This window comes from Protopterus annectens, chromosome 5.part0 (assembly GCF_019279795.1).
Source record: "Protopterus annectens isolate FY-2018-M chromosome 5.part0, PAN1.0, whole genome shotgun sequence".
Classification (NCBI taxonomy): Eukaryota; Metazoa; Chordata; order Ceratodontiformes; family Protopteridae; genus Protopterus; species Protopterus annectens.
In genome coordinates, this window is record NC_056735.1 from 1,132,796,733 (window position 1) to 1,132,822,757 (window position 26,025).

The 26,025-nt window shown below is 41.3% G+C and overlaps 1 protein-coding gene across 6 annotated transcripts in view; it reads left to right on the forward strand.

The window, feature by feature from the left end:
- Positions 1-26,025, forward strand: part of LOC122801553 (LIM and senescent cell antigen-like-containing domain protein 1) — a 1,529,428-nt gene that overhangs the window by 1,130,824 nt on the left and 372,579 nt on the right. For all 6 annotated transcript variants that reach the window (XM_044070988.1, XM_044070989.1, XM_044070991.1 and 3 more), the window contains exon 5: positions 7,691-7,840. In XM_044070988.1, coding sequence (XP_043926923.1) covers positions 7,691-7,840 — 150 coding nt within the window. The remainder of the gene's footprint in view (positions 1-7,690; positions 7,841-26,025) is intronic.

Genomic DNA, 26,025 nt, shown 5'->3' on the forward strand with positions numbered 1-26,025 from the left:
TAGTTGTGGTGTTGATAGTTTGGTGAAAACCATGCAAGTTGATATGGGAGGAAGGATTGTCTGTATTGATACTATTCCAGTCAGAATTGAAATTGCCTAGAATAATAGTTTCTTGTGGGAAAGTAGCAGATATCCAGCTTAGGGTGTCTTCTATAGTAGTAATGTTATTACCTGGGGGTAGGTAGATGCAGATTATATATAATGCTTTGCTGAGGTTAAGTTGAAATTTGGTGATTAAAATTTCAAATTTACTATCTTGAGGAGGGTTATATGGTATAGAGGAGATGTGTAGCTCCTTTCTGTACAGTAGGGCTACTCCTCCCCCTTTACATTTAATTCTGTCATGTCTCAGTATATTGTACCCTGGGGGCATACTTGAGAATATAAATAGGTGTACAATTACTGAGACATGGTTTAAAGTGACAGAAGGTACCCAGTGAGCACAAGGTTTCAGTACCTTCTACACTTTTAGACCAGTAGCTGCACAAACAAGGGGTATAGGTGGAAGTGTCTCAATATACATCAATAACAAGCATACCTGTAGAGTGGTGTAAGAGGATGACATACTGCAGTTCCTCCATATACAGATCATCATAAACAAAATACCTAACCAGCTGTAGGTCACCCTCCATGTCCCAAGAAGCTTACAGTGCATACTTGAACCCACCATAGACACTTGCCAACCAACCTAACACCATATTCACTGGAGACTTTAATTACCCATCTATATTGGGAGTCTACATGGCCTCAAATCTGCAGGCACGGAGATTCTGTAAATTCAAAAATAATTGACCAAATAATGAATATGCTCAATAGAGGCTCCAACATATACCTCATGCTCACAAACATGGGAGAACACTGCACCCCCCCCCCCCATGTCTTGTCCTCCCTGGTGAGGTCCAACACCAAAAAGCTGTCTCCTTGGAAATTAAATTCAGCTCTGTAATCCCATTAAAACTGTGACAAAGGGGGATACTGCCAGCACAGCTATCTGGAATTTTGTGAATAATTGTGTCATTTCATATCAACATCATATATATATATATATATATATATATATATATATATATATATATATATATACATGATGCTTGTGTTACAAATGTATTAGAACTGTATGTCATGTGTATATCAAACTAGGTTTGTACAGACTTGTGTTAAAAGGGGTATTTTATAAAGTGCTTGTGCTTAAAATGTAACCCCAGTGTGCCCTACTGGAGAAGAACAGAAATGTACATGCACTATTGTAACTGGAATACAGGAGGTTAACTTCAGAAAAATAACTGACATTAAATTACTTTATGGCTGTGCCATAAAATATATCATCTCTGTTTCAGTGCAGCGAGGAGACACAATGCATAAAACTAGGGGAGCTTTCTGTATTGTGTCTCTAGGGAGAAATAATTACTAGTCTTGAAATCTGAAGGAATGTAATTGTTTTATGACTTCCAGCATGTGCCAAAGATCTGAGGTCTATGTATTTTCACAGGTAGACGCTAAATACTGTCAGCTTCCAGCAGTGGGGGGGTTTACCTGGGTTAGAGTCAGATGACAAGCAATGATATCATTCTGCAAGTTATCCCATCAGTAATATTTGAGAAATTAATCTGAGAACTCTCCGAGAACTGAGAGAGAGTATGCATTCTGTATTATGTCTTGAACCCGACAACAAGATCCATTCACCACACATCTGCCTTACTCTGAAGTCAATTTCTAGGGAACAGTATCTTGGATATAGTTAGGAATATAGCAATGCTTAGTTTAGAAATGTTTCTTTATTTGAGACTGTCCTGCAATGTTGTTTTAATGTTGTTTTAAATATTTCCTGTGATTTTGAACTCTGATGTCACTGTGATTATATACTGAGTATTTTCTTGTTCTTTTTATTATTTGTTGTTAAATATATTTAAACTTTTCATTGTGGCTGATCTGTCTAGAGATATTTAAGTTCTGAGAGTACTTGCATATTTATTTGGTGATACTGTGTGGAACACTCCTAACAGCCTTGCTCTTGGACAAACTGCCATTTGTATTAATATTAATATTACACAGTACGATTGGACACTGTGTGTCAAGGACCTTAAAGTAGCTGATAAGGAGTTGGCTGGTGGCAGTGATAACTACCTTACAGTCTGGGCAAAAGGGGGCATAGCTAGTAAACCTGTGGCCAGCCTTTCCCAGGTGTGTGTGTGTGTGTGTGTGTGTGTGTGTGTGTGTGTGTGTGTGTGTGTGTGTGTGTGTGTGTGTGTGTGTGTAAATAAAACCTTAAAAAGTGTGGGTGTGTCAGCTACTTGGGCAGGGACACGAAGCACTGGTTGGACAGAGAGGGTGATGGAGGTCTTGGCTTGGCCTCTTAGCTGAGATCTCAACTGTGCCAGTGGGGAGTCGTACTGGAGATCTGGAGAAAGAGGGAGAAACCAGCCCCAGACTGTCTGTGGTCTCAGTGTGCTCTTAAGGGAAACTGCACTTGATGCAGAGAGCTGCATCTGGAAATACTGTGTGTGTACTTGTTAAACCTCCCAGTGTATGCCCCCCACCGGTGCCAGTGGTGAGGATTGAGGCTGCTTGATTACTGGTCCAGCGGAGGGTCGTCACAAAAAACAGTAACAGGAACTATTCCAAGGCAAATTACCTGTTACTAAGTGATGGTTTGTCAAAATTCAGTGCCCCTCCATATCTCAAGAACACAGCAGCCTATGCTGAATTGTTCTCAGAAATTCTGTACAACCATATCAGTGGCTGCATAAAGGCAGCTGTACCCATCAGAAGTAAGCCCAGAATTAGCCCCAGAAACAAACAACCCTGGTGGAATCCCAAATTAAATAGGATATACAACAAAAGGAAAATAATTATGGTGAAAATCAGGAAGGGTTATTCCTATAAAGATAAAAAGTCTGTCATCAAAGTAAATGGACAACTAAGAGGTCTAATTAGGTATAGTAAAGCCAATTTCAAGGTTAAGATATCTTCCAAAGTGAAAGATGACCATATGGCTTTATACAGCTATATCTGAAACCTCAAGGGCAGCACACAGAAATATGCGGAACTGGTTGTTAATGGTGCCATATTCACAGAGCCTGGCAGTATAGCAAACCTGTTAGTGGACAACTACACTTCCAACTTTACCCCCCTCAAACCCCCAGCGATCCCCTAATAATACCCTCAAACATAACCCCTCCAACTAAAACTAGGGAGCATGTACTGGTTGCGCTCACTAAAGCCAAAAACACAGCCTCAGTGGGCTCCAGTAACATCCCAGGATGCCTCCTGTATAGTCCAAAATGCAACTCATCAGGACCCCCAGAGTCATTTAACTATTGCCTTAAAACAGGCTTTGTGTCATGTGAATGGAGGACTAATCGTCATCCCTCTTCATAAGAGAGGACTTTCAGTAGATCCTGGAAACTGCAAACCTATTAGTCTGATTAGTCTTATTTGAAAAACTATGGAAAGAATTATCATGAAAATTATCAACAAGGACATAGAAGACCTCCAGACACTGGATCCATCCTAGTTTGGTTTTGACAAAGGAAAGTCATGCTTACTGAATCCAGTGGACTTCTTTGAAAAGGTCACTGAGGCAACTGATGAGGAGAAAACTGTGCAGACAGCCTACCTAGATCTGACTAAGGCATTTGATACAGTACCCCACTTGGACATGGTCAGCAAACGTACAGAACTAGGTGTAAACCCCTTTATAAAATGCTCGATAGCTGGATCACTGATAGGACCCAGAGGTTAGAATCGGTGAGGTCACCTCCACAAAGAGGCCAGACAGCAGTGGAGTCCCCCAGGGCTCTGTACTAGGCCCACTCCTCTTTGGCATCTACTTCTTGGATGTCAAAGCAAATGCTTCTGGCTAACCAAATTTGCAGATGATTGCAAACAGCAGGGAGCAGTCATTGAATCCTCCAAGACAAGAACACCCTTCAGGAAGGTGTAGTACAGACAGATGCTTGGTGTAAAGCCATGGCTTAAAATTCAGTACCAAGAAATGCATTATCGTGCCTTTTGGGAAGTCTGCCACCTTGGGTAACAGTATCATCAATAAAATACCCTTAGAAGTTCATTCACTGGTTGGGGATCTGGGAACTCATGTATATAGTAACCTAGCCTTCAACCAACATTTGTCCAAGGTAGTAAGACAATCCTATGTCCAACATATAAGCAAGGGCATGGCATCTTGGTCTAGAAAAGTCATCTTACCACTGTGCTTGGCCCTCATCAGGCCCATCAGAGTATAATGCCCCCTTCAGTATGTACCTTACCAGGCACATGCAGCAACTGGAATGTCTGCAAAGGTTCCTTACAAAAATGAATGCAAGGAGTAAACACAGTGTCCTATGCTGATTGCCTCAAGGCCCTGCCTCTTTACTCTGTATCATACAGACTTCTGAGAGGTGATCTTTGCCTGGTACACAAAGCATTCCTCGACTCTGTTTTGATGACTTGTATGCAGATCTACAAAATTAACAGCATCAGCACTACTAGATTGTTTTGCTTGTGACATATAAATAGGACATGTTTGAGAGAGAGAGATGTACGTTTCTCAGAGAATTCCATTTCTGTAGAACAGGCTCCCCGTCAATGAAAAGCAAGGGTGCCTCACTGTCCCTTTTTAAGTGCAACATGAACCTGTGAATGAGTAATTGGAAATTCACCTCTGTTTTAGCTGCGTTGTCTCTGATGGACAGAGGCAGTCAGTAAATCACCTCCTATAAATCAAATTTGTGGATCACATTTGGGTTGCGTAGCTAGGCTTTTAAGGGCCCTAGTGATTGTTAGCCTATTATACACCTATGAACCTATAAAAATAATTCTCTGCAAACAACCTAAAACATTCTGGTCACAGATCAACAAATAATCTGAAGACAAAAGAATAACAACAATTGTAGCAACTCAGTTACACTTCCCCAAATGCAAGGTTGTCCCCAAAGGTCTTTGCTGTTGAATTTACCAAGTTCACCTGTGTTTCTAACACCTTTTTACTTTAAAGCAATCAAAGCAAGAGACATTGAAAATCCAATAAGGAAAATTACTATAAAATTGAAATCAAAGTCTAAATCAACTTTACAAGAAGTAGTGAAGATAGTAATAAAACAACTGGAACTGAGTAGGAGCAAATTACATGGGGGAAAATGGGAACTGTGGGATCAGTACATGCACAGGAGGAACAATGTTTAAAAGAAGGCAGGAGTTGAATGAGCAATATAATGGTTAACTAACAATGACTGGAAATGTTAAAAGTGATGTATAATGTTGGCAACTACAGTTGTGTTGCACAGTTTGGAATGTATAATGTTTGCAACTGAGATTGTCATTAAGGTTTATTGTCATTTATATAAATGTAAAATGGTCTGTCATATATGATTTAATAAAGACGTTTCTTGTTTAAAAAAATACAATGTTTCCACCAATCATTCATAAAAGACTGTGCTCAATACATATCACTTTCATAAAAAACATATCTTCAAACTCAGCGTAGGAAAAATACTTTTCCCAAATACTGTAAAGACACAATAAATCACTTCCTAAAACGTATAACCCACTCTCCTCCTCAGACTTTAGACCCATATCTATGCTTACCTGCATTATCATACCCCTTGGAAAAACTAGTATGCAATTAACGTGTAGTGTATACATTTGAATAATGCCTCCAATGCCCAAACCAGAGCAGTTTCTGGGAAAACCACAGCACAGTGACAGCCGTTTGGACTTCCATGGCCATAACCAATGTCTTAAGTTAAAGATCAGTCAACAGGAGCCATTTTCATTGATCTAACCAAGGATATTTTAGCACTGTTGAACACACACTGTTTATGAAGGCCCCACTAAACCATGGCATCAGTAACAGTGCTACCCAGTGGGTCACCAACTTTCTTCCCAACTGCAAAAATCCATCCGATCATCTGTACAGCACTTCTCAAAGGGACTTCCAAAGGCTCAATCCTTTCATCACTGCTGTTTTCCTAATTGATAATTAAACTTTCCTAAGACCTCCAGCAGCAGCCAATCCTTGTGTGTGCAGGTGACACAGACATCTGTAGGTCAAACTTCTCATGTGTAACCATTTATTCACAACTAAGGAAAGACCTGCTCTCTCTTACCAAGTGGCTCAACTAAAAAAAAAAAACTCGTTACCCCACAATAACCGAAATCCACCCCATTTATATTTCTCAGCAAGAAAAACACTCCCCTAGAAACATGTTCAAATACCTGAGCTTCTGAATAAACCTGAATGTGAAGTTCCAACGCCATGTCCGAAAAACAAAGCAAAACTATACCAAGCCATGGTAGATATCCTACTTCACATCTTCAGATGGGAAAGAAGTCACAGGAAAAGGTTTTTCTATTAGCAAGGAAAAAGCATTCTACTAGCAAAATATGGGCTTCCATTTATTGTCTCAAAAAGTCTAAAAAAAAAAAAAAAAAAAAAATCACAACCTTACAGACTACCACCAACAAAAAAAATTGCCACCTTATCACTTTAGCTCCTAAATCCAAACACCATTGCTTTGTGCTTAAAAAGGCTAACTGGCTCTCCATCCAACAGAGAGTGCATCTCTCCTTAGTGCCCTCCTCTTCATACTTAATCAAAATACTTTCTCTTGTATGACAGGCAGATTAACCTACAGCTTCAGTCACAACCATTCAAACTTCCATCCACTCACTAAATCATCTGAAAGATGCAATAACAGTAACTTCTCGATCCTAGGTCCTAAAGTTTGGCAAGCTCCATCTCCAGACATAAGGATACATCAAACTACATAGATTTCTTGAAATCACAATAAGTTCACCTTAAAGTCCAGGATGACTGATTTCATAATGGTGAGATAACTAACCTTCAAAAGTTTACTTCTGTCCCCAGCATAAACTTTTATTTAATTTCATTCACTCCTCCCCTACAAGTTCTACTTTCACGCATTATTTTCTTAAGTCTGTCAGAAAAATCCTGTTTCGTGTACTTAATTTTCAACATTTGCCATAACTAGTTGAACCGTCAGCTTGTATGAAACTATTGCACCCCCATGTTTTTTCGTCCTCCTTGTTATGTTTGTTAATTTAAGGAAATGTTTAGATTGTTAAATTTCTCGTAATGTATTTTTTTTTATTGGTGTACTACTTTTTGCTACCTGAGCAGAGCCTGATATGGCTCCATGAGGATCAGTGCCGCTATCCCTGTTTACAAATGCATGTTAAATGAATTTATTTTAAAACGTACCATTGTTTTGTTTACTTTACAGAGTGTTAGATACAAGCCCTTATTTTCCCACTGTCTAGACACACAAACACGCAGCTGAAGTCAAAACTGTTCTGGATGTGCAGTAAGAAGGTAGGACAGTCTGTATAAAAAAGTAAAATGAGGCACATGACATGGCTGAAATATAATAATTATTTGAAACCTGTCGGATTCTGTAGAAGTGAGTCCACCGTTTGTAAGTAGATTACAGATCCTGTGTGATGGGTTTGGGATGCTTCTAAGAATGGCTAATTGCAGCTTTACATTTCACGTTAAGTGCATGATTATTACTAAATTATGCTACAAAATTGAAGTAGAAAGAACAGCAAAGGACAACTGTTCCATGGCAATGAACTTTGTATTGTTTGTAGCTTGTTAGAACTTGATAAAGTGCTGTAGCGCTGATGTTTTAGGACAGGACTATATTTCATGTTTTAATTATTATTTTAGGCACCTGTGTCGTCCCTGTCACAACCGAGAGAAGGCCAGGGGCTTGGGGAAGTACATATGCCAGAAATGCCATGCTATCATTGATGAACAACCTCTTATCTTTAAGAATGACCCCTATCATCCAGATCATTTCAACTGTGCCAACTGTGGGTAAGTACTGAATTATGCATACTAGAATATATCTTCTAAACGTGTGAGTTTAACTTGTTGGTATTAAGACGCATTTAATTGTTTGCCAACTTCTAAGCCCATATACGTTTTACATGTGACTAAAACCATTGTAGTTTTATAATGTCATCAATAAAATCTGAGAGCTTAGGAAAAGAGCATCAGAGAAATATTCACGCAGTAGTTTTACTGCATACAACCAAAAATGTGACTGCAGTCCACTACTGTTGTGTGTTGCTCTGGAACAAGAAAACAAAAGGTCTTTCTTGTGGTAGCATTTCTGAATGTCTGAAGGACTTTCAAACAGCATTGGATTCTATGTGCCTTTTTCAGGAGACAGCCTCCCCCATATTTGGGCACATATGTGGTGACAGTAATATCCTGTAATCACACCATACAAGAACTGATCAGCTCTCCTCACCTCTTTCTTTGTAATCAAGAACGGAACTAGTTTGTACAGTTTTAGTGGTTTCACACTAGAATAGCACTGTATTACTACAAAATAAATTCATGGATACATGCATGCACATGTAAGAGTGTGTGTGCATATATATATATATATATATATGTGTGTGTGTGTGTGTGTGTGTGTGTGTGTGTGTGTGTGTGTGTGTGTTTTATATTTGTATATGTGTGTGTGTGTGTATATGTATATATATATATATATATATATATATATATATACATATATACATGCATACATATATATATATATATATATATATATATATATGTTTACATATATACATGCATACATATATATATATATATATATATATATATATATATATAGATATATAGATATATATATATATATATATATATACACACACACATACACACCCATTGTACACACACGCACATACGTGTATATGTCTATATATACGTCTTTTGCGCGTATGTGGTGTGCGCTCTCTTTCTGTATATGTATATATATATATATATATATATATATATATATATATATATATATATATATATATATATAAAATACACAAACACATATACACGTGCAGTGGTACTTATGTTTCCTGCCACATCCGGAAGACATGGGTAAAATAACCTAGCATTAATATGCATTTCCCTTTCATATAGCCCTTGAAGTCTCCCTATATTAAAAAAAACAGTACTAGCACCATACAACAGGCAAATGTAAAAGCATTTATTAGTGTTTTTTGTGTGTGTCTGTCTTTCTCTGAAGAGAGATATTCTTGTGGTTTGTTTGCTATCAGGTTTAAGCCTAAATTGCCAAAAAGTGTTTTTTTTTTTTTTTTTCAGGTTGCTGCCAGTGCTGAAATGTCTTCAAAGAGGAAAAGTATAACCACTATCTGTGTTTTCCTTCAGGGTTGAAGCTATAAATATTTTGGGGTAGCAATTTAATGAATAAAATTGGGGAAGGCTGAATTTACCTGTCTGTCTTCTTGGAATAGAATAGTCCAGACCTCTCATCTGCACCTATTTTGGAGGGTATACATTTACCTGTTCACGATATACCTGTTTTTTGAAAATATGTCCCTGTTTTACCCCTTCAAAGATTTTTGAATCAGTCACTCCTCACTCCAACCAGTCTGACACAATTTTAAAGCTGTTCAGTGCAAACAAAGTCAGACTACTTAATTAAAATACTGATGCTACCAAAAATTTAAAGAAAGAGAACCCATGTTTTACGTTTCCTTTTTTCAGATGCAAAATTAATTGACTTTGAGAGGTAGATATTTGTAATGTCATTCATTGCACAATTTGTAGTTTATAGATTTTACTCTGTACCTTTGATAATATGGTTATATTTTTGTAAGACAGTTATTAAACTTTGGTTTCTGAATAACATCTCACAATCCTACCGGAAGTGGGAAGAATATTGCACTATTTAGCATTTGTTTTTATGCTAATTAGGTAGCCAGATTTTTGGCTCGATATACTTGCTTTTCATGAGCCTTTGCTCTTATTGCCACTCTCTGCAGGCTGAAAGGTATGTAGGTTATCATCAGTGGAAGAAACACTTATAAACCTCCCTTGATGAAGTTCACAAGGCTTTATGCATTCAGGTCAGTAAGCCAGACCTACAGACATTATGTATTTTGCCCTTTTTTGGTAGGGGCGTAATATTATGGTGCTTAGTTAACAGACACTTAAAAAAGGATGAAATATCTGATCTGATATTGTTAATCCTCGTTCATTCCTTATGCATGGGTATCGGTTCCGAGCTCGGAACCGAGACGGCTATTTTCCAAGCTCACATCAGCTTCAAACTCTCGAGCTAAACTCTTACCCACAATCCTCATCTCCCTGTTACCTCAGATTTTGTTTGCCGCGTTGCCATCTGGTCGTGTCAAGCTACTTCTCTTGAGCTAAGTACAGTCAGTTGTTGTTTAATGGCTTTACAAATTAATTTTCTGTCAGAAAAGTTCATATTTTATTGTCTCTTACCCTATCGCATCTAGCGTTCATAATTTCCTCAGGTATTTCTGTTTTATTTTACCGCAATGTATTCTCTCTTTATCATCGTTGGTAATCTTTTTCCTTTTTCTCTCTCATACCTTCCGGGTACTCTCTTGTACCATTGTTGATACTTTTCTATTAATTAATTTGCTGTCATGGCAGATAAAAAAGGTAGTCCAAGGTTTAAGTGGTGTTCTGATTGTGGACACAAACTGCCTACTTCTGATACACACTCTTTGTGTGTTTATTGTTTGGGAGCTTCCCATTTATCTGTTGAACCATCTTGTACTATTTGTGAGAATTTTTATAATAGAACTTTGTTGGAAAGTAAAAACAAGCTGATAGAGAAGGGACTTCTAAAATCTCCCTTTTCAGAGGCTATTTCTGGGTCGGAGGTCTGAACTGAACCCCTCCTAGAGCCCATAAGGAAATGGATGTTTTTACTAAGGCTAAATCTTTGCCTTCGTCCCTGGCTGGGGACTCTCACCAACCAAAACCTAAAAAGGCTAAATTTCCGGCTCCGGATCTCTCTGTCAGCCCCAGTGCTTTCAGTGCCTAGACCTTCAGCACCGTGGCCTTCAGCTCCATTAGTGATTTCGGCTCCGTCTTCTCCTGCAGCCTTCTATATATCGGCAAGGAGGGGCTCCTCGGTTCAGACCATTACCACTGTATCGGCACCGACCGTTCAGTCGGCGCAGACCTTGACCACGTCAGCTCTGAGATCTTTCTCGGAACCAAAGCCTTTATTGTTGACTCCAGTTTTGTCGGTTCCAGCTTTGGCACCGACACCCATTTTGGCATCGACAATCACTTCGGCACCAATCCCTGTATCGGTGCAGACAATTACCTCGGCACCAATGACTTCTTCGGTGTAGACAACAGTAGTCCAGTCTCTCTCTGCACCGTTGTCTTCGATGCGGTCAGATGAGATGGGCACAGAGTCTGCCTCTTCTGTGGACAGGCCTGTTTCTCCCTCAGTCTCTGTGAGGTCCACTAGAAACCTTTCCGAACATGATGTGTTGTGTCTTGTGCACCAGGTACTCTTGGCCAGAGGTATCCCACCCCTCAGGAACTATCCTTCCTTGGGAGGTGATCATCCATCTCCAAAGACCCCTTCTTATTCTCCTCCTTCATTGCCTTTGAAGTCCATGGATGTAGCACAGTCTTCCCCTTCTGCGGTTCCCTTTATGGATCTAACTAAGGAACCGCAGTTGCCTTCATGGCAGGAAAGTTTTGCTACGACCCAGGATGTCAGCTGTGACACGCATAGCTTGCTGCTCCACAGCCGCCCAGGGATTCCGGGTCGACAGGCTTAGCCACGTAGGGGAGGGGTGACCTCTGTCCTAGACATACACTCCTCTTTGGGTGGACCAGCCTTCCAACTGATAGAGAAGGCTTTCACTGCTGCTGGTGATACCGGACTGTCTATACCTCCGCCCTCCTCTGGTACACTGGTTTCACAGGTCGTATCTAGCAGACACGGGGTGCAAGAGCCGCAGGACATATTCCCTCAGGAATCCAATAACAACAAACAAGAAGCCAAAACTGGTAAGATACCAGTAAAAATCCACAAAACAACAAGGATTCCAAACTGATAAAATGAATTTATTCTGTCTTAGTGCCTCGGCCACAACAGCCTTCAACGAGTACAAATTTAATGAAAACACACTCCCATATATATACATTAAATAATTATTCAATTAAATACAATCAAAGACACAATAAAAACTAAATGGCATGAAATTTAAAGTAAACTTCTCCAATTAACTTCTCTGTTTAAGCCCTTCGGTGACAATGTATTAAATTTCAGTATAAATGCAGTTTCTTTATAGAGCAAAATGCTTTTAAGTAATCTCTCATCCCCCTCCTTAAATACTTGTTCAAGAATAGTTGCTTGAAATAAATTAACATTTCCATTATGTTTTTCTGTAAAGTGCAATGCTAAAGGACATTCTAAGGTTCCCCTTTTAATGTCTCGGATATGTTCCTGCAACCTAATTCTAAATTTTCTTTTTGTTTCCCCAATATAGAAAGAGTCGCAAGGACACTTAAGACAATAAATCACACCCGCTGTAAAACAACTATGTGGTCTAAATATTTTTCCATTAATCCTGGAAAAATTAAGTCTAATAAAAGAACACACATTACAATTATAACATGGTATAGTGCCATAAGTTGATAAAGAAAGGGCAGGTCTCATCACTGGAGAGACATAATACGCTTTAACTAATTTATCCCCCTTTGTGGCAGGAAAGTTTTGCTGTGACCCAGGATGTCAGCTGTGACAAGCATAGCTTGCTGCTCCACAGCCGTCCAGGGACTTTGGGTTGGCAGGCTGAGCCACTTAGGGGAGGGGGTGACCCCTGTCCTAGACATACACTCCTCTTTGGGTGGACCAGCATTCCAACTGATAGAGAAGGCTTTCGCTGCTGCTGGTGATAATGGACTGTCTATACCTACGCCGTCCTCTGGTACACTGGTTTCACAGGTCGTATCTAGCAGATACCGGGTGCAAGAGCCGCAGGACATATTCCCTCAGGAATCCCCTTTTCTGCTGTCTTCTCCAGCTTCACCCGCTGAGGAGGTCCACTGGAAAAGTTTGTGTAAGAGGAAGCACATGGACTTCACAGAGGAATCCCTCACCGAAGACACAGATTTCGATGAGGGGGAAGGATCACCTCGGTCACCCTCTGAGGTATCCTTTGGTGATATCCTAGAAATCCTGAAACAGAGAGATGACTGGCAGTCCTCTAATCCGACCTCTGAGGAATCTGTGTTCCTGCAGGCCTTTCATGCCCAGTCCCCTACCTCCTGGGTTACTCCACCTGCCGATGAACTTGTCCGGCTCATCGTGCAGCGTGCTTGGAAGGCTCCTGATACTGTCAAAGCTATTCCCCAGAGGCCAGATAAGATCTTGTCCCCTCTTGCTTCAGATCCCCATTGGTCCAAAGGTCTTCCTGTGGATGCTTTGGTGGTGGAGGCCGCAACCAAAAAGAATCTGGCAGAAGAAGAAAGCCAGACTGTCCATCTGCCTAACAGAGTCCCGGGCCCTGGACAGGATAGGGAAGCGCACCTTTGCTATCAGGTCCCTGAATTATTTGGCACATTTTACCATGCTTCAAAGGGATCTGGTTTCTGAGCTCTCTGAAACCTTGACTGGTGCTGTGTCTGATGTGGTCCGTGACAAAGTGGCCTCTCAGCTGGCCACCATTGAATCTGTATCTAACTCCTCTATGTGACTGATATCTCATGCATCAGAAGGAGCAGCTAGAGCAGCGGGTTCAGCTACGGTCTTGAAAAGACACACCTGGATGCACTTGTGCAACTTCGTGGAACCCTTGAAGTCTTCTTTTCTTAATGCCCCCATTGAGGCCTCCTTGTTGTTTGGGTCCAAAGTTAAAAGCACACTGGCCAGATGTGAACAGGACAGTAAGACCCTTTCTGCTGTAGGTGTCCGTTATTCTTCCCCTCAACGTGCTTTCTCCCGAAACCAAAAGAGTGGGAAGATATGGTTCAAGAAATCTCAGGGTCCTTTCCGTGACACACAGGCCATGTTCTCCCCCAGAGGCAGAGGGGGAAACTCACAGGGAAGACGCTCCTTTCTGGGCAGAGGGGGACCTCGTAACCAGGGTTCCAGGGATTCTTTCCCTGGTCAATCCTACCAGCGCTCCTGAAGAGCGACCCAACTTCTTTCCTCTGGAGGTGGTTGGGGGACGTTTCTCCATGTACCCTTCTGCCTGGCTAACCATCACCACCGATTCTTGGGTACAAAGGATCATAACCAGAGGTTATCATATCCCCTTCGATCTTTGTCCCGTCCCTTTGACAAATCTTCCCAACGTTCCACCCAGTCAAAGGGAAGAAGCAGCACTAGGGATAGAAAAGCTAATAAGAAAAAGAGTCATCCAAATAGTCCCTCTAGACTAGATAGGATCCGGATTCTACTCAAGACTATTTTTGGTGCCAAAGAAAACCAGGGACTGGAGACCAATTTTGGATCTCAGTGTATTGAACAAGTTTGTGAGAGTACAAAAATTCCAGATGGTCACAATACAGTCTATCCTCCCGCTTTCGGAAAAGACGATTGGATGTGCTGTATAGATCTTCAAGATGCGTACTACCACAAAAAAGGTAGACAGGCCATCAAGAAGATTTCTGCGCTTCCGTGCGGGAGCCAGTCACTACCAGTTCAGAGTACTGCCCTTCAGACTCTCTACAGCCCCCAGAGTGTTCACAAAGTGCATGGCAGTTGTCACAGCTCACTTGCGACTTCAGGGATTCCAGGTATTTCCATACCTAGATGACCGGCTCATTTCCACCCCCACCAGACATCTACTGGAAAAAGCCCTGGCATACTCTCTCCTTGCTGCTCAAAGGCTAGGCATAACCATAAACTGGCAGAAATCCAATCTCACCCCATCTCAGTCGACAGAATTCATAGGGGTTATCTTGGACACAAAAAACTGCAGATCTGCTATTCCAGAGGACAGAATTCTAAGGATAAAGCAACAACTAATTCCAGTCCTTTCAAAGGAAAAATCCACGGCTCACTCGGTTCTACAGCTGTTGGCTTCCATGGCAGCCTCCATCATCATTGTTCCCCTGGCCAGGTTTCACATGAGGCTTCTACAATGGCTACTGCTTACCCAATGGTATCCTTTTCAGCATCCTCTTTCAGCCATGATTCGAGTAATCCACAGGTGCAAACAGGATTTAAATTGGTGGATGACACACAATCTCTCACAGTGGTCTCGCCCCTTCTCCCCCCAAGCAACCCAAGGCCACAGTGACCATAGCCACCTCCCTGATGGGGGGGGGGAGCTATGTCAGGGACAGACAGTCCAAGGCACTTGGTCCGAACTGGAGGCCCATCTGCATATAAATGTTCTAGATATGAGGGCGGTGCTTCTGGCGTTGCAAGCATTTGATCCCCTGCTGCCGTCTGGGACAATTGCGATTCAATCAGACAACATGACGGTGGTCTGGTACGTCAACAAGCAAGGTGGAACCAAATCTTACCCCTTTTGTCGAAAGGCCAACTTCATGAGTGGTCCCTGAATCCCTTCATAGCAGTGGAGATCTTCCACCGCTGGGGCCATCCTTGCTGCAACCTCTTTGCATCCCCAACCAACTACTTCGCCCTGATTCCCCCTCCAAAACAGTCATCCAGGGACACTCTAGTCCACGATTGGCCCTTGGGTCTTCTTTATGCATTTCCACCCTTTCCCCTCATTCCCCCAGTTTCTGAAGAAAGCCCGGCAGTTGAAGAGCAAGGTGATCCTCATAGCACCATATTGGCCTCAACAGATTTGGTTCCCCTTCCTTTGGCCTTACCTACTACATCGGCCATGGATTCTCCATCCAACCCCAGAGTTGATCTCATACCCACAGAGCCTGATTCATCCCAACCTGAACAGCCTGAAGCTAATGACTTGGCTACTCCAATTCCCTTGATTGCCAGGCAAAATGATCTTTCTTTACCAGTATGTGATATTCTCATTGCTTCTCATAAGTCTTCCACTAGAATTACTTATCTGAGCAAGTGGAAAAGATTTACCTGTTGGCTGAAAGATAAACAAGTAGACCCCTTTTCAGCACCAGTGTTGATAATACTAGACTATCTGGCCGACCTGTTTCAATCGGGTCTATCGGCCTCTACCATTAGAGTTAATTTGGCTGCAATTTCTAATTTTCATGAGGGTGTCCAAGATTCCTCTCTTATTTCCCATAAATTGTGCAAGACTTTCATAAAAAATGTGAATCATCTGAAGCCACCTTTTAGAGAACCTATTCAACCATGGGATTTATCATTAGTTCTACAAGCTCTGACAATGGCACCTTTCGAACCAACCTCTTCTTGCAACCTCAAGTATTTGTCATGGAAAACCTTGTTTGTGGTCGCTATTACTTCTGGCAGACGTATTTCTGAACTTCAAGCTTTATGTATCAAGAGTCCATACTTGATTTTTCATAGAGATAGAGTGTCTCTGAGAACTAATCCGTCATTTCTGCCTAAAGTGATCTCTGAAATGTCCATTAATCAAGCCATTGAATTGCCAGTTTTCTTTGCCAATCATTCAAACAGATGAGAGTATTGCCTACATACCCTAGATAGACACAGGCAAATCAGTTTTTACTTCAACAGGACTAAAACCTTTCGTAAACCTGACCAGTTATTTTTGGCCTTTTCTGGACCTTCATTAGCATCTGCTGTTGCTTAGGTCACATTAGCTAGATGGTTGAAGGGACTGTGTGATCTTTATTTACACACAACGTAATATTTCGTTACCTACTACCATGAAAGCTCATTCAACAAGGTCGTTGGCAACTTCTGCTGCCTTCCATGCCAGAGCTTCTTTACATGACATCTGTGCAACTGCAACTTGGGCTACGCCTCATACCTTCATCAATCATTACAAATTGGATTTGGCCTCTAGGGGAAGAGCATCTTTCAGTTCTATGGTGCTCAGGAATGTCCGTCCATGAGAGCCTCCCAGGAATAGAGGTAGCTGGGGACTCTGTCCCATGCGTAAGGAATGAACGAGAATTAACAATATCAGATAAAGAAGTTATGTCTTACCATAACGTTCCATCTGTATTGTTGATCCTCGTTCAGTCATTACGAACCTCGTCCTTCCCCCTCTTGTGGTTTCTAGTGGATCTCACCATTCGGTTCTCTTGGGTTATTTGACCAGAAGTAGCCTCTACCTTCTTTTACTTGCAAACTCAATCTGAGGTAACAGGGAGAGGAGGATTGTGGGTAAGAGTTTAGCTCGAGAGTTTGAAGCTGATGCGAGCTTGGAAAATGGCCGGCTCGGTTCCGAGCTCAGAACCGATACCCATGCGTAATGACTGAACGAGGATCAACAATACAGATGGAACGTTATGGTAAGACATAACTTCTTTATTCATTTGCTGTTAATTTGGCAGCTCATGACGATTAGTGACTAATTTTGATTTAGTCAGCTTCTATGGGTGGAAGCAAATCTTTCAGGAGTCTGTGGTATTTACTGAGAAAACTGCCTGAAGGAAGTTATTTTTGTACAAGGTATCTACTAAAATAACAGAACATTTCAGCATACTCTCAATCTTTTCCCAAAAGAAATCTGGGCAAAGCCTAAGTAATGGGAGGAACAAAGGCCCAAAATAAGAAAACATTTTAAATATTTCTCTTATAAACTTAGAAAGTTGCTAGAATAACATGTTTTGTGTGGTCATGCATTTTTCAAAGGGATATGAAGTCTGAAACTGAAATGTGTCTCATTATTTAGTGACTTCAGTCCTCAATGGCTTTCCAGAAAAAACACCACTTTTTATAAGGAGCTGACCAAAAATATGAAATGAAAATCTGGACAGTTGAGAGGTATGAGTGTTGCATGTCAGAGTTATGCTATCCCACCTTTTACCCCCCACGTTGATTGTATTTTAGCTTCAACCTTTAACAGATTGCTTGCATCTTTTTTCACTTTTTTTGCCTGTATATGTTTCTTCCATAAAGTCTCTTTATAACATTTTCTTTAGAGGCGTGTAACAGGAAGCCTGTAAGTTTGTTAGGGAAGACTTTCTCTGTTTATAAGAGAGCTGTGTCATTGTGAACGTCAGAATTTGAAGTAGTCATGGATGGGGAACTGCTTTGAAGGCTGTCAGTAGATTGCCACCTAGTGGCTAGATGTTTAGTTAGTTTATTAACCAGGGCAAGGTAATCAGAAATCATTTGAATCACAGCCTGGACAAGGTAGTATTTGCATGCAATGAATTTAGACGGGGAAAAAAGTGTGCAGTATTTATAGATGTATTGAAAGTTGCTTACATGGGTACTTTATAAAGTATAAAGAAGTACAAGAATGTATTGAAGATTCCTTGCATATCTAGTATTTAAAGTAGACAGAAGAACCTTAGAATATAGTTAAATATAACAAAAGATGAACTTGGGCAAACAGATGAGACTGTAACATACCATTCACTATTTATTGTATGTATGTATTTATTTATTTATTTATGTTAATAGGGTAATGCAGTGATTTCAGTGGACCAGACACAGGACACCATTTCCAAGTTGCACACTACATACAGTAGAGACATGAGCATTCATAGGTTAAGGTAGATGATCACATGTAAGACTTAAGTTAAAAGTTTTATGGGTGTAAGAGTGGAGTCTGAAATTGTGGAAAGTTGTATTATTACAGGATGTCCGAAAAAGCATAAACATGTCACTGTTTTGTGTAAGCGCTGTCATAATTTTAATCTAAATTATGATTTTGTTTGGCATTTTTTTAATATTGTTAAGAAATTAGTTCCACAGTTGGGGACCTAAGAAGGAGTATGTGTGGTCAGTGAGTGATTAGTTATTGGTCCTGCAGTATTGCCAGAACTGAACAGTAGTCACCGAGTGTGATTTACTCATAATTTCAAATCAAGTATTACTGGATTGTTGTTGTGTGTCAGTAGGAGAAAGTCATCACGCTGTGGTACTGGAAGCTGCTAAGGGCATTTGTGGAGAATGGAGTCCATGGATAGGAACCTGGTGTTTTGGATGGGGTAAGACTGGATGAGAGAATTAACACTTATTTATATACAGAAGGGACAGACTGAAACATTAATCTTACTGCTGCTGTGGCTGTGTTGGAGGAATACAGACTATAGGACATGTTAAATAGATCATTTGGGTTATTAGATTTGATTAAGGGGATTGAAGAGGTGCTGTAGGATGGTAAGGACATTCTGTGCTAGGGAGAGTCTGGACTGATGTGGGAGTCCCAGGGAAGGAACAAAGGAAAGAAGAGCAAGATTAAGAAGAGACTATGCACATAGTCCATATGGGTATTTCCTAAGAGTGATGAGGGATCTGTCTGAAGAGTTGGCAGACTTAGCAACAAGACTGCAGAACATTTATTTTTAGTTACTTGTGCTTTGTTGACCTGTTAATCCTTAAAGACCAGTGGCTTCCTTTCAGGGAAGACTCAGTGATATTCACACTGACTAAGGGTAAATTACTCAGGGCACTCGGGATATTCCCCTTATCTCTTCATTAAGTTCCGTGGGAACTTTTACATCCACCTGAGCTACTACCAGCTCATAATACTATACGTTTACTTTTTTGTAGCCTGTTGTCCATGATTGGGCCTGAAATGGGTCCATAGGCCAGTCTAGTTCCCACTTGATTTTGCGCAACAGGTGTCCTTAAGTCTGTTAAGTTTGACTTCATTCTATAGAGAAAAACTTGCTGGATTCTAGTCATCTCCAAGTTTTGTAATTCTAACAAAACACAGTTGTAGGCTAAAAATGTTTTCTGCACATTACATTGTATTTGCTTGATGACAGAAGGAGACTTTTAATCTGCTTAGTTTAAGTGCATTTATGTTCTAATGTTTCAGTATTCTTTGCATGAGGGATCCTCTGCCATGGGTGACCTGACGTCTGGCCAGTATACAAGAGCTTTTAAGCACTGCTAGTATGTGGGATGTCGCATGTATGGCTTAGGAGTATGTCGGCCATAAAAGCGATGTCCGCATGTGCAATCCTCAGAACTTCTCTGCTGTCAATCTGAACGCCATCTTCAAACATCAGTCTGTTCACTTGAGTCATTTGCTGCTGGTCCATTTTTCAGATAAGTGCCCCATTGTTTTTTTTTCTTTCTTTTGCTACTGCTTTCTGTTGTGAGGGTTTCATGTCATCCAGGAAAGGCAAGTGCCGCTGTGGGAGTCATATTCCACATAAGGATGGTCTTTTGTTTGGGGCCTATACACTACCACAAATCCTGCTCTATTTGTCAGGCCTTCATCCCTAAGATACTATGTAGGTGTCTTGCATCCTTAAATATTTACTTAGAAAGTTAGCTACTGAAGCGTGTAGCTAGGGACGTTATGGAGGGTATGTCTGGGTCTACTGTCAAGCCTGTGTTGAAGAGGAAGGCCAAGAATCCAGGGCCTGAATCTTCAGCTACACCTCCTACCTCTGATGTCTCTCTTGAGGTCAGTGAAGACCCAGAGATTCATCCAGAGGTTGGCTAGTGTTCCTCTGTGGGTACCATCAAGGAATTCTCCTTAGGCACGTCCTCGGAGGAATGCAGATGTCTGCATTGGATGGTTAGGGGGAACCAAGGCTCATTATTTCAGAAGGCCCTAGCGGTATCCCTTAGATTCTCATTAGGGAGGATATTCCCAGTACTATAATTGAGTGCATTCCTACGTCAGATCCCTCCTCTTTTCATGAGGCAGATGTGTGGTTAAAAAAGAAGCAGAAAACTAAGCACATTTCTGCACCTAAGACTACACAATCTGATTGGGAAACCTTTTTGTCAAGGCTTGCTTAATGCACTCATGGCTCTTAAGCCTCCTTTAGCTTATCCTGTTTCTCCTTTAACTTCTTCACCACTTAAGAGAGTTAAGGTTTTGGAATCATCTGAGGATGAGGACTCTTCTGAGGATGAATTTTTGGCCTACTCTACTCAAATACCCCCACCCCCCTGAATATGCTTCCCTTGAGGAAGACTCTAATGGCACAGATTCTCCAGTAGAAGAGAGATCACCTTTGGGGAAACCTTTGCTAAAATGAGGAAATTTTTTAACTGAGACTGCTCTTGGGTTTCTGATGTACAGAAAAGATATTATGATCTTTTGTAAATGGAATTTCCTTCACCTTCTACTGTACCTCCAGTTTTGACAGCTTCACAGGCCTCTGCCCCTAAGGTGCCAAATAACTGTAAATTTCTGTACAGATGTCCTTCAGCAGATCCTGCGGTGGTTTCCATTGCTTCTGACAAAACTTAAGCTATCGCCATCCAACAAGCTTCTCCCATCTGATAAGGAGAGCAAGACTATGGAAAGATTAGGGGAAAAAGGTCTGTACTTGTGCCACTTTAACTTTCCGTGCTATAAACTACCAAACCCATATGACCAGATATGCTTTGGCTCTTCTTTCGCAATCCACTCAAGCAGTTTCTCGCCTTCCAGACTCAGATGCTAAAACAGAGGTGATGTCTCTTTTAGTAGCTTCTGTGGTAGCACACCACTCTGTTAAATGCAGCTAGGATGCAGCAGAAGCATCTTCTAGGGCAAGCTGCATATGGATCTGTTCTTGGAAGGTATTCTTAGTTGAGGCTTCAACTACTTCCAGATGACATCAAAGCAAAACTAACGGATGCTCCTTTAGATAACAGTGCTTTGTTTGGGAATGCAGCTGAGGATTTGTTTAAATCTTTGCAGGAGAAAGTTAAGAGCTACAGGACTTAAAACATATTTTTGTTTTGCCTGTTCCTAAATTTCAGAGGAATTATCCCTCAAAGAGTTTTTGTTAGGGGACAAGGACGCTTTCCCACTTCTAAAAACAAGAAAGGAGGTAGGAGAGCTCCACAGTCTAAACCTTCTCAGCCTGTTCCTGCCTAGAGACAGCCCTTTCCAGACAAGCCAGGTAGTCTGTAACTACCACACACATCTCAGTCTTTCTCCTGTTTCTCCATCTTTCCCTGTCTCTTCGAGTTTAGGAAACTATTACTCAAGACTCATGAGTTCTTTCTTTTATCAAACAAGGGTACTTCATGGTCTGGAAAACTCTTCCTCCATTCACGGGCATTCCACAACCACCTCACGACCAACTGCATCTTTTTTTCCAGAGGTGCTTCAGGAGTTACTTTAGGAAGTTCCTCTATCCCTCAGAGGAAGAGGGTTTTACACCAGGATGTTTCTCGTACCCAGTAAAGACTGCTCTTGGAGACCCATTCTGGATCATTCTCACCTAAATGCTTTTCTGAAGGTTCCTACCTTCTGCATGCTGTCCTTGCAAACCTTGTTTCCTCTTATTCTTCCTCAGGCTTCCATGGCCTCTCTGGACATCAAGAATGCTTATCTTCACATTTCCATTCATCACCTTTGCAGGAAATTTTTATGTTTCTCTTTTACTTCCTTGCACTTTCAGTTCTCAGCTTTGCCTTTTGGTCTTTCCACTGCCACAAGGGTATTCACAAAGTGCCGCATTCCTGTAATTGCTTACTGCAGACTTCAGGACATCCAGATTTATTCTTACCTGGACAATTTTCTCTTTCTAGCTCCCTATCCAGAGAACTTGGAACAAAATCTACAGTTCACAGTTTCTCTTCTGCAAAGGTTGGGGTTCACAGTCAATTTCAAGAAGTCCTTTCTTTCCCCCTCACATGACCGCATCTACCTGGGGTGGGAGTTTCTCAGGCTTTTGGAGTTTGTGGCATCCACCATTCCCATGCTACCTCTGGCCAAACTTCACATGAGGAAGTTTCAGTGGTACCTGAAATCAGTTTGGATGCAGCTTGCACATCCACTGGAGTCTATGGTTCCTCTTCTCCCTTGTCTCAAAAAGGAACACCTTTGGTGGATTTGGCAGATTTCCTGAACCCAGGCCTTCCTCTTCATCTTCCTCTTCCCACTCGAGTTGTTTTCAGATGCCTCAGACCTAGGATGGGGGCATCCTTTGCTTCTATGAAGGTACAGGGCCACTGGTCTCCTTCTCAAAAGGAGGAGCATATCAACATCAAAGAGATGAGAGCCCTCGTCTTAGCTCTTGGGGCTTTTCATCCTCTTTTCCATCCAGGACTTCTAAAACTGTTTACAGACACCACAGTTTTCTGGTATGTAAACAAACAGGAGGGTGGCAAAGTCATACATTCAGTGCAGGTTAGCTCTCATGGCATGGGAACTGGCAGTTCAGTACCATGTGGCTCTTCAGGCAGTTTACAGCTGTTCCAGTCAGAATTCTGTGGCAGACAGTTTGAACTGGTCCTTGACTCAGTCCCACAAATGGATGAGTCACAGGGATGTATTTCTGGACATTGTCCACTCTATTTGCCTCCCTTCTGAACAGACAACTGCCTCTTTTTTGTGCCAGAGTCCCAGGGCATCTGGTTTGGAAGGTGGACGCCCTATCAATTTCATGGAAGGGGATGTTTCTTTATGCATTCCCCTCCTTTCCTGTCATTCAGAAAGCCCTGTTCAAGATTTAGTTCAACAGGACAAGCCAGAAATCTTGCTAATGACCCCCTTTTGGCCAAGACAGTATTAGTTCTCTCCTCTCCTGCATTTAGCCAAGGGCAGTCGTCACGAGTTACCTAACAGGGTGGACCTGCTCACACAGGACAAAGGATCTCTTATCCATCCACATCTGTCAACTCTGCATATGACTCTGTGGGTGGTGATAGCCTTCTGATTCCTTTCAGACACCTTTTTCCCGAGGATGTGCTTAGGGTACTGCAGGAGGCAAGAAAATGAAATCTAAGGAAATCCTGGTTATCAAAATGGAAGAAGTTTTCTGTCTGGTGTTATTCACACAACCTGGATCCACTGCCTGTGAATGTTCCATTGGTGCTTTCCTACCTGTGTGAGTTGCTCAATGATGGTTTGGCTTACTCCTCTGTGAAAGTCCATCTGTCAGTCATTTCTGCCTGTCTGCCTTTTTCTCCCCCTTTGACTTCTAAGTTAGAGTTTAACCTTTTTCTCAAAGGCGTCCTTCACATTAGACCTTCCAGGAAATCTGTTACTCCTCCTTGGGATTTGAACTTTGCTCTGGAGAAGCTGACTGTAGTTCCATTTGAGCCTGCAGCTACAGCTTCTTTGCAACACTGTACTTTACTGTTCTGTTGCTTGGTTTGACCTCTGCCAGAAGGGTATTTGAGCTTTAAGCCTTATTGGCCTCCCCACCTTTTCTGATTTTTCATAAGGACAGGGTCTCCTTGCATACTAACCCTTTCTTTATACCAAAGGTTGTGAAAGAGTTTTCTCTTAACTGATGTATTCATTTGCCCATCTTTTTACCTTCTCCACAATCCTCTAGTGAGAGGATCTTACACATCTTGGATGTGCACAGACAACTCAGATTTTATTTGGATAAAACTGAGGCTATCAGGAAATCTGATCAGCTTTTGTTTCTTTTCATCCCAGGGCTCTGTGATTGCCTGTTTCCTCTTGAACTTTGAAGGTTATTTCTTTTGTTACGTTTTCTGTGGGAAGTGCCTCCATTTTTGTGTTAAGGATCATTCTACTAGGGATGTGGCTTCTTCAGGCACTTTAAGGGTTTGGATACTAATACCATTCTAGAAGCAGCTACTTGGACTTCTGTGCATACCTTCACCAAGCATTACAAATTGGATGGCATCTTTAGATCTAGAGCTGGATTCGCTAGAGCCATTCTTCATGGCGTTCTAGAGAGCTCTTCTGGTCCTTCCTCCTCCTGGGTTTCCTCCCAAGCTTTGATGCTCTCCCACATGTAAAGAACACTGCAACATTAGAATAGAAGGACATGTAATAGTTGTGTAACATCTTACCATAACCATAGATGTCCTTCTCTTCTCTGTTGCAATATTTTATCCCTCCCTCCCTCCTTCAACCTTGCCTGCTTTTGTTCTGGATGTCTGATAACCTTCTTGTTTCCTTGGACTGGCATTACTTCTGGGGCATTCAGTTCTGTGGATTGTATGTGTGGACTTCTTTTTTATGGCCAACATACTCTTGTGTACTGTCCAGACGTTGGGTCACCCATGAAAAAGGATCCCTCATGAAAGAATACTGCAACATAGAAGAGAAGGACATCTATGGTTATGGTAAGATTTTACACAACTATTCTAATTCATTTCAGGTATGCTGTGCAGGTACATTCTGTATTTCAGTTCCCCATATTTCCTGTGTTCCATTCATCCATTTGATCCCCTGTGGATGATTATCCCTAGGGATGATGTGGATGTTTTAACATTCTGGAGTGGTCCAAAAAGACCTGGTAACTGTATACTGCAGAACTTAGCTATTTTGTGGTAGATGGAGACATTTTTGAAGGAAAGGCTAGTGGATTTCTTACCAGAGACTGGAATTTGTGGATTCATGGAAGGCAGGTCCACTTTTATATCTTGGGCGTAGATATGCATAAACTTGGGGCACTCAGTTGATTTTATTTTCTTAATTTTCTGTTAGTTTTTTGAGTCAGTGCTCACCAAAAGATTTGTAACAAAGTAAAGTGGATGATCAGAAAATAATTTGATAATCTGAGTAGAGAACTGGTTACGTGTAGAGAAACGACTGCACATTTGATGAGGGTAGCATTGTCCTAGGGGCACAGATCAGCAGAATGCCACGGGGATTATACTTTGTGATTTTGGTGCCAGCATGTCACCTGTAAAGAAGAATGGTTAATATATTAAAGGCTGATGCTAACCTGGATTAATGGTTGATAATTATGAAAATATAAAACAAGACCTTGACAGATTAGTGGCGCATGGTCCAGGAAGTGGCAGTTGTGATTTAAATTTGAAGTACAGAGTCATGACTTTTTGGGTGATTGAACCCCAGAATGACTTCCTACCTTAAAGAGGAAACGTAATGAATGATCTGGGAATAGTTCCGCTGAAGATATTCTGGCCATTATGGCAGGTCCATTATCAATACAGACAAAATACTGACTCAAGTGATACAGCAATAATACTGCCACTGTACTGGAGTGCCCTTCTCAAGCTTGATGCAGAATACTGTGAGTTTTTTTTTATTTTGTTTTTTTTTCGGGGGGGGGTACATTTTAAGGATGTTACTAAGAAAATGGAGGGTATGGAGTAAGCCTAGCATAATTTTATGTTTTATGAGGACTCTATGAGAGCATCTTGCAGTCCCTGTATAAGTATAATCTGGAAGCAAGAATGTAATTGGGGGCATGAACTTTAGGGCAGTCCATTGAAAGACTGGGTTGCTGATGGCAAAGGCAGAAGAATGTGAAAGGCAGAG